Consider the following 8,932-nt stretch of genomic DNA (forward strand, 5'->3'; position numbering starts at 1 on the left):
TCTGCCCCTCCCCACCTCTCTCTCTATATGTTTAAAAAATAAATAATTGAGTGATATTTCTTTAGAAAAAATAGGATTAAGAATAATGTAACATTTTCTTTATTGCATAACTAGTAAAATGTAAAAACCATGTTTATAACAGAAATTAGTTTGCTCTTTCCAACAAGAGTTCCTGTGCCTAGAAAAAAGTGTTTTCACAATATACTACTAAGTTAAAAAAAAAAAAAAAAAAGCATATACAGTATGATCCCTTATTTCTTACGATGTAAACAGCACAGGGGGGAAAACAAGTCTGGAAAGACATACACCAGAAAAGAAACAGTAGTTCCTTCTTTGTAGTATTACAGATGATCTTTGTCACCTCCTTCCTAATGCTTTCCTAAATTGTCTTACATGCACTGGTATTATTTCTGGAAGTCAGAAACTTTTAAGGAACTGTCTATACTCAATTCTACAAATGAAAGACAGCAAGAGTGTAGATAGTTCAAAAGTGAATTATTTGATAGTTAGACTCATCTTTATATCTTTTGTGAATTCCCTCAAAGCCTCTACACCACACTGAAACTTTACTTGGGGCCTATCTGGTCTTCTGTTCCTACATTCAACAAGTGCTGAGCCTGTATTACATGTCAGGCACTGCTCTAGTACCAAGGATTTAGCAGTGAACAAAACAGCTGAAATCTCTATCCTCCTTTGCTAGGGAAGACAAATACTAAAAACACTTGGAACAAAAATATACTTTTAGTGGCCATACAAACATGAGCACACAACGGACACACACACACACTCCTACCTTCAAGTGTGAGGAAGAAAAGTAAAGGATAGGTGGGAAGAGATGATTGTTTTAGTTAGGGTAGGCCTCCTGAGGAAGTGATACCTGAGCAGAAAACTGAATGGCCACGCAAAGATATGGGAGAACAGGCTAGGTGGAGGGAATAAGTGAAAAGGCCTTGAGATGGCAATGAGCTTGTACAGAACAGCAGGACCAGTGTGGTCAAAGTGGAAAGAGCAAGGGGGAGAGAAGCAGTAGGTGATGTAGAAGTAGGCAGGGTTCAAATCATATAGGGCTTTACAAGTCCATGCAGGATTCTGAAATTTATTCTAAAGGTGATGCAAAGGCACTGAGGTTTAAAAGATCACTCTGCCTGTGGTATGGATAACAGACTGCGTAAGGCAAGGAAGCAGGAAAACTCTTGAGGAGACTATTTATAGGTGTTTGGGCAAGAAACAATAATATCCTGCACCAAAGCAGTAGGGCAAGAGGATGAGACATGGTCTGATATGGATATATTTTGATGCCTGATCTAAGATAACTTGATGAAATACAATCAGGAATGAGGAAGGAATCACAGGTGATTCTTAGGTTCTTGGCTAAGCAAGTGAATGAATGGTGGTGCCATTTACTGACTGGGCTGACTGGCAGAGAAGCAAGTTTGTGAGTGGCAGAAACCAGGAGACCGATTTCAAACATGTTATGTGTGAACTGACCAGCAGACATTCAGGTCAAGATGTCAGGTAGACAATCTTACCCAGTTCATGTCTGTAGTCCATGTGTAAGTTGGGGATGAAGATGTATAACTGATATTTAAAGGTATGGGGCTATATGTTATCTCCTAGGGTGTGAGCCCCAAGGTCTGCTAACTTTAGAGGTGGCGAAGGGGAAGGTGAGTGATGGGTAAGGTGTCCCAGAAGCCAAGCGAATAAAGCGTGTCCAGTAGGAGTCAAAGATCACCTGGGTCAGAGCTGCTAATAAGCATCGTAGGGAAGGTAAGGCTTGAGAACTGGCAACCTTGATAAGGGTGGCTTCGGTGCAGTGGTGGAACAGAAAAACTGGTTTATGTTTAAGAGAAAACTGGAAGACAACTGAATAAAAATAACTCTTTCAAGTCCTATTTATTGCTTTAGGGACAAGAGTTGACTGCTCTTTCTCTAAAGCATCTTGTAGCTCTTGGCATACAGTATGTGTGAAGTAAGAATTATGAAATCAGTGACGAATCTGATAATTCCCAATATTTCAAACCATATTAAGAAACCCAAATGGTCGAGAGCTAGAGCTTCCTGACCATCCCATTTTGTTCCTAAAATCGTTCTTTACACTCTTCTCTCGTAATGAGGATGAACTGCAAAGACCTTAGTTTTCTCTTCATCTTTTATGACTTCGTACATATCTGGTACCAAAAGGTAATTAATTAGCATTGTGACTGGTAGCTGAACCAAGAGAAAAGAAAAAGGCCTCTCCTTTCTGCTCCCCAATTTTCCAGAGGTCATATATAATAAAAGTCAACAAATAAATGAACCACTGAAGGGTTAAACAAACAAACAAACAAACAAACAAGGTCAAGTTACTTAAACAAGACATCTTATCCCAAACCCTCTGCTGAGATCTTAAAAATTGCCACTTAATTCCCCAAATGGATAACTTGCCCTCCCCCAATTCAGATACCTTTCCCTTTATCACAATATAACAATGAAGCTCTGTGGCAAAAAAGGCAATGTCCAGAAAACAGTCAGGTCTCCCTACCTGACAAAATGTCTTCTGCTAATTCCTTTTCTCTTTCAATTTTTTCCTCTAGGGTTGAAATGCAGAATTCATAGCCAGCAAGAGCAAATTCCTGTCTGTAAAGCAAAGATCAGCAATCGGCTGTTCACCTTTTCACAAACTCCTCTTTTATTCTCATTTTCCCAGCTTGGGTTTGAATATTGTTAGTAAAGGAAGTGTAAGATGGGAAGCATCATCTCCCACTAATAGTTTCAAGTGACTCAGTTTCTCCATTTGGGAAATGGAGTCTTACACCCGCTCAAAGTAATACTATTATGAACAGAGGCTAAGGCCCCCTGCACCAAGGGTTCTAACTACTGATCTCATGCAACTTCTGGAGAGGTTTATTAACTTTATTAGCTTTCCAACCTGTACGTCTTCAATGAAAGCTTCTTTTAAGTAAATGGAATTCCTAATTATGGCAGTAGAAGGCATTAAGCCTTCTCTAATCCTGGACCCTGAATCAATTGGAGAGGACACCCAAACGTCAGGCAGACTGACCTAAAGACAACCAATTGTCAACTGCTGGTTTCTATAAAGAGATGCACAAACACAACAGAAATTCCTTCTCCTTCCAGAAGCTCACCCCCGGTTTTTGCCCTTCTGCTATGGCGAAGCAGCACTACAAAGATTGCCCCTTCTCCTCTAGTGCTTTGCCAGGGGATAACAGATGACCCCACGTTGTATTCTGTTCTCAGAACAGAAGTTTCTCCAGACCCAAACCTTGGCAGGAGGGACCCTATCCAGCCAGGACATGGAGCAGGGGGAGGCTGCCCACTAGATGTTTCTAGTCAGAGTAAAATGCCTATTAACAATCCCCCTACTATTATCAGCATTCCTAAGCCCCAAGTCTAGTTATGTATCTTCTGCCTCATGCTTCTCTTAATCAAACTAAATGAAAAAATACTTTTGAGAAGGGTATAGAGGAACTCGCAGGCTAATTACCAGGGGCTACTAATACACTTGTGCCTGTACGAGAGCAGGAGTTCATCTTATTCTCCACTGGGATTGGCTTTGGGCTTCTTTTATCCTAGAAGTTCATACCCCATCGACATCCAGGCCTGTTTGTTACTCCTCCAAAAGAGACAGATCCCAGGTGCAATGTTCCCCAGCACAGGCCAACCTCAAAGCTCCTCCAAAGACTTGAAGTCAAAGGCCCTCAGAAGCTCTAGCCTATCTAATGTCCAACCAAATGCAGGTTCTGCTGAGAATGAAGGAGCTGGTGACCAGGGCAGCAGGGACCTGCGCCAGAGCCCCTGGCCTCAATAAGCACTCATTACAGCATTAGGTGTGAGGTCATTCCAAACTTCTGGTACCCAACTACTGTAGCAGCTAAAAACCCAAGGAAAAGCTAGTCTTAGATCTTCCCTTAAATATACTCTAAAAGATCTAACTCTCTAGAGGAGTTCTCTGCTTACATCTTAGGTATTTCTCCTTTGAACTCCGCCTAGACAGGATGAAAGGCAACAGGCCTCACTCATCAGTGTTCCTGAGACCTCTGGCACACATCCACATTATTTTCCAAAACCTTTCCTGTGAAGCATGAAGATTCTCCTTTATAAGGATTTAGAACTCACATAGTACTTTTAAATGAGCACTGATTTCCTATCCTACTTATCCAGAGGTCACTTCTCCACTCCTAGATCTTTCCCCTTCTTAAAACCCAGCTACCTGATCACCTTTACATGCTTTAAAAACACTGTCTTCTGGACTAGCCACTGAGACACTCCCGTGCCAACCCCCTTATCATTCAACTATGTCTAATTTCCTGGTTTGTTGATACTTCCATCCAAAAATGGTTTCTTCCAAGTATATTATCCCCAAAAGCTTTTACATTACTCCCTCCTCTTCTAGAAAGAGCTAAACTAAAGTTCTAATGGTAACTTCCCTTCCCAGTTCAGGCAGGAACAGAACGCTCGATTAGCTTTGTCACAGTGCAGCCAGAGGCGTGAGGGCCGTATGTCCCACTCAAGAGGCTACTGGGGACAGCAGGGCAAAACTTGGAAAAGACTAAAGATTTCAAAGATGAGGGAGGGAACGCTTTGAGTGTAACACCCAGTGTTTTTGAGACCCAAATGACTGGAACGTAAATGAAAATTATATAACATCCTGGGGTTAAAGTTATCTGCCTACAGCCCAACTCCCTGGTGGCTGCCACACCTAGATTCTGACTATACTTACCTATTTTGAGCAGCGTAGATACTGGCCAACTTTAGAGAGATTTCAATTATCGCATTGTCTTCCTGTTGGGAGAAAGAAAAATGAAGAAAATTCACAACTTAAATTTCCTCATGGATTATTTCTGATCAACGTCTAGACTGCCTTTGGCCTGAAAACCATAGCTTTTATCCTTTTGGAGGAATTAGGCAACTGAATTCCTCAGCAACCATGTTTTTGCATGAGTGAAAGACTGGTAGTTTCTATACAGGTCCAAGGGGAAAAAAAATAATCCACCTTTTTTTTTCACCAAAGCACATGTTGGTGGCTGGGTGGAGTTTCCAGGAAGGAAAACTATTTTGAAATCTGCTTCAGCTGGGGCCCAATCCCAGGCAATGTTCTTACCTGTTGCATGCCCCCTCCAAGCAGGTAACTCATGGTTGCTTTAAAAAGTTTTTCCGCCTAAAAGCATAAGGAAAAGATTTTTCTTTTACTTGGGCCCCACTATCTATATGACACTGGATTCTAAGTACTAGTCTGATGCATCACCCCTTGTAAAACACAACACACACACACACACACACAGAAAAATATCCTTGTGATGGGAAAACAGACAAGAATACCAAGACCCCACATCCTCTGGGCTCCTTAAAAACTATTCTGTGATGAGCAGAAACAAACTACAGAAATTAACCTTTCGTCCAAACCTCCTGTGGCAGAGACTGCAACCTGTCCCCTAATTATTCACTCCCCCACTTTTTTAGTTGTAGAATCTTCTCTGTTTTAACAGGTCAGCCTCCTTTGTGCCTAGGTGCAGTCATATGATGAAGTTTTGGCCAAGAGATGCAGGTAGAAGGAATAGAAACAGTTTCTAAATTCTATTTTATAAGGAAGCTGCCTGCCGCTTCCCTCTTCTTTCTTCCTGGCAGCTGGAGGTGAGCCAGCTCACCTATGCAGATGAGAACACATCTTAGAAGGAACCCAGGGGCAACTGGGTGGCTCAGTTGGATGAGCACCTGATTCTTGATTCTGGCTCAGGTCATGGTCTCACTGTTGATGCGTTCAAGTGCCGTGCCAGGCTCGGCGCTGACAGGGCAGATTCTCTCTGTCCCTACCCCGCTTATGTGCATGCTCTCTTTCAATATAAATAAACAAATAAGAACCCAGGCTTCTGGATCACTTCATGGAGAAGAGGTACCCACCCTTCTTTAGTGTAGCTACCTATGGAACAATGCTTTAAAAAGAAATACACCTTCTTGTTTGAGTCACTCCATTTTGGGGCCTATTTGTTATAGCAGCTTCACCTGCACCCTTACTAACAGAGGTCCCTTGAAGCTAGTCCTTCACAAATTCAAAATATTACAAAGTGATTTACTTACTTACATTTTCAAGTTGACCCCGTATAAATGCCAAGTTGGCCATCTGAAAGCAAATTACAAATTGTTTTCAGTTTAGAGCACTGTGTTCTACTTATTTCAAAACCTTTCAGCTAATGACTCCCTTTTGCTTTCACACTCTAAATTAAAAAACAGTTCAAAGAGAAAGGTTTGTCACTAATCTGCTAACATCAAAGTATAGCAACAGTGTGAGTGCAAATAGCTGCCCAATCTTTGTTGATGACAAACTAAATCTAGATCCATTCATCACTGAAGAAACAAATACTAGTATTTAATCTTCGGTCTAGGATTTAGACTTTGTATAAGTGACACCCCAAGGGTAATAACATTTGAAACCGAAAGAAAACTTAGTAAAAACAAAAACCAAAGAGCTTTACAACATCCTGAAGGGCAGGAGTGTAAATCAGGAGAGCTAGCAACCCTTCTCTTGGATCCGCCCTTTGTCAGCAGTGGCTCAGACTGGTTAGAAAAGTTACCAAATCATAAGTGTAAGTGATGGCCTTCCTGTTATCGCTCTGATAGGCAAGACGAAGAGCGTCATGTAAAATTAGCTCAGCCTCTTCTGGCTCATCTTTCATGATGCTCAACTGAAAAGAGAAAACAAAGAAAATAACAGAAAATGAAAGGTAAAGAAGGCAGATGTACGCACCACCAGACAGAAGTGGATATGGCTATACGTCCCAACACACAGGAGAAAGCTAGTCATTCAATTCGCCAAATATTTATTGAACTCCAGCTACGCACCAGGATTTATATCTACGATGGTGACAGAGCGGTCAGCTTCTCTTGCAGCTATGTGCAGCCACACGACAAAGATTTGGCCAACAGATGCAGAGAGCAGGAATGTGAGCAATTTTATAAGGAATGTCATCATATTTTATAAGGAAGCTGCTTGCCCTACATCTTTTTCTTCTCTTCCTACAGGCTGGAAGTCACTTGTGGAACCAATAAGCTTAATTACAACTAATGATAAAAACTACGAAGAAAAGTAAAGGGAAGGAACAGTAAGCTGTCTCCTCTAAATGAGAGCCAGAGAAGCCTTCCAAGGAAGCGACAGTTAAACTGAGGCAGGAAGGAGAGTCAACCAGGAATCATGGGGAAAAGTTATGGGGGAAAATGACCCACAGAGCAGGGGATGAACAAAGGCACTAGGGGCTGAAGAGAATGGTCTTCAAGAACCATTCAAGAAACGAAAGGAAACAGATGTGAAGGGAAAAGGATGAGCCAGGGGATTATTGCCAAATTGGTGGGAAGGCAGGGTGGCATAGGTCATGCAACGTCTTGCAGGCCATGGTAAGGAGCTTGGATTTTATCATGAATGCAGTGTGAAGTCACTCAAAAAAAAGGTAATATGACCCAATTTACATTTTTTAAACAAGGTATTCTGACTGCTGCATGGAGAGTAGACTGCAAGGGAGACGCGGGCAACAGGGCGGGCAAAACTACTGGACGGCAGACTGTGGCAATGACGCCAGCGTGATACCAGAGGAGATAGAGAAAAGGGACAGATTTCAGAAATATTTTAGATTTGGAGGCAACAGGATTTGTAGCTGGGCTGTAAGTGTACCAAGGGGCGGTGGTAAGGTACTGTGAGTTTTAACAATGACGAGGTTTCCAGACTGAAAAATGGGGTAGGTGTGAGCAAAGAGAAGACGGTGAAGGACTGTGCAAGGGAGGCCACTAAGATCAAGAGTCTAGCTCCCGGCACGTTAAGTCTGAGAGGTAGGTGAGCCTTCAAAGTGGAGACGGGATGTCGGTAGCACACTGCAGTACACGAATACAAATTCAGACGTCGTGAGCCTCGAGGCGGTAGGGAGCCCAATGGTAGAGAGGAGCTAACCTGAGGAGAAAACAGGAAGGAATGTGGAGAAACGGAAGACATGAGAAAGATCGGAACCAAACCGTGCGCACCGAACACGGAGGTGCGTTTTCAGGACGCTACATACGTGCACAATTCTCTATGCCAGGCCTTTCGGCCTGGCTGGCTCCCTGATAAAAAAAAACAAAACAAAACAAAAAACAAACAAAAAAAACAACTACAAAAACATTTCCGCTAATTTTGCTTGGATAAAAGCGCGATGCCTCTGGTGCCATCTCCATCTGCACCGGAGACTGCAGCGGTCTGACAAGCCTGGACGGATGCCAACCCCGCCCCCCACTCCCAGCCATGACCCATCGAATTCCCGGCAATTCTACCCTCGGAGCCTCCATCCGGCCTGCGGGAGTTGGAGCGCGCACCGCGCACCCACAAAGCCAACAACAGGCCTCGTTCACAAAGGCCGCCTCACCTTGGCTCGCTTCAGCAGCTGAATGATCTCGGCCTCGGTCTCGTCCACCGCGCCCTCGGCGGCGGCCCCGCCCGCTCCCTGCCGCTCCTCCTCCTCCTCCTCTGCCGCAGCGGGCCTCGAGAACCAGGCGAGCGCTGCAGGAAGGGGCTCTGAGGTCACCGGGCCCGGCCTGCGCCCCGGTCCCCGCCCGGCCGGCCCCGCCCGGCCCGCGCCCCTCACCTGCCAGCAGCGGCAGCAGGCCCGGGCCCCGGCCGCGCGGCGCGACTCGGGATGCCGGCACCCCCACCTCAGGCGCGCGGCCTCCTGCCCGCCCCAGGAGCAGGCGCGCCGAGCAGTCCCGGCACCGCCGCCCCGCGGCCCGCAGGAGGCCTCGGCCCAGACTCGGGCTCAGCAGCCGATACATGCTCGCGCGGCGTCCTCGGCGCACTGCAGGCCAAGCCGGACCCAGGCCGTCCCGCCCCCAGTGCCGAGCGCCCGTCGGATTGGCCCGACCGTGAGGCAGGAGGAGGCGTCGTCGTGGCCGCCCGCATGCGCGTGACGCACGCCGACGT

The 8,932-nt window shown here is 45.0% G+C and overlaps 1 protein-coding gene across 1 annotated transcript in view; it reads right to left on the reverse strand.

Annotated features, from left to right (window-relative positions):
- The window catches only part of TTC19 (tetratricopeptide repeat domain 19), a 31,936-nt gene extending 23,137 nt beyond the window's left edge, over positions 1-8,799 (reverse strand). The window contains exons 1-7 of the mRNA XM_030296187.1: positions 8,601-8,799; positions 8,382-8,515; positions 6,570-6,680; positions 6,080-6,118; positions 5,102-5,158; positions 4,721-4,782; positions 2,522-2,616 (exon numbers count right to left, since the gene is read on the reverse strand). Of these exons, the coding sequence (XP_030152047.1) occupies positions 2,522-2,616; positions 4,721-4,782; positions 5,102-5,158; positions 6,080-6,118; positions 6,570-6,680; positions 8,382-8,515; positions 8,601-8,784 (682 nt within the window). The 5' untranslated portion in view covers positions 8,785-8,799. The remainder of the gene's footprint in view (positions 1-2,521; positions 2,617-4,720; positions 4,783-5,101; positions 5,159-6,079; positions 6,119-6,569; positions 6,681-8,381; positions 8,516-8,600) is intronic.
- Between the last annotated feature and the right edge of the window lie 133 nt (positions 8,800-8,932).

The sequence above is a fragment of the Lynx canadensis genome, chromosome E1, assembly GCF_007474595.2.
Source record: "Lynx canadensis isolate LIC74 chromosome E1, mLynCan4.pri.v2, whole genome shotgun sequence".
In the NCBI taxonomy this organism is placed as follows: Eukaryota; Metazoa; Chordata; class Mammalia; order Carnivora; family Felidae; genus Lynx; species Lynx canadensis.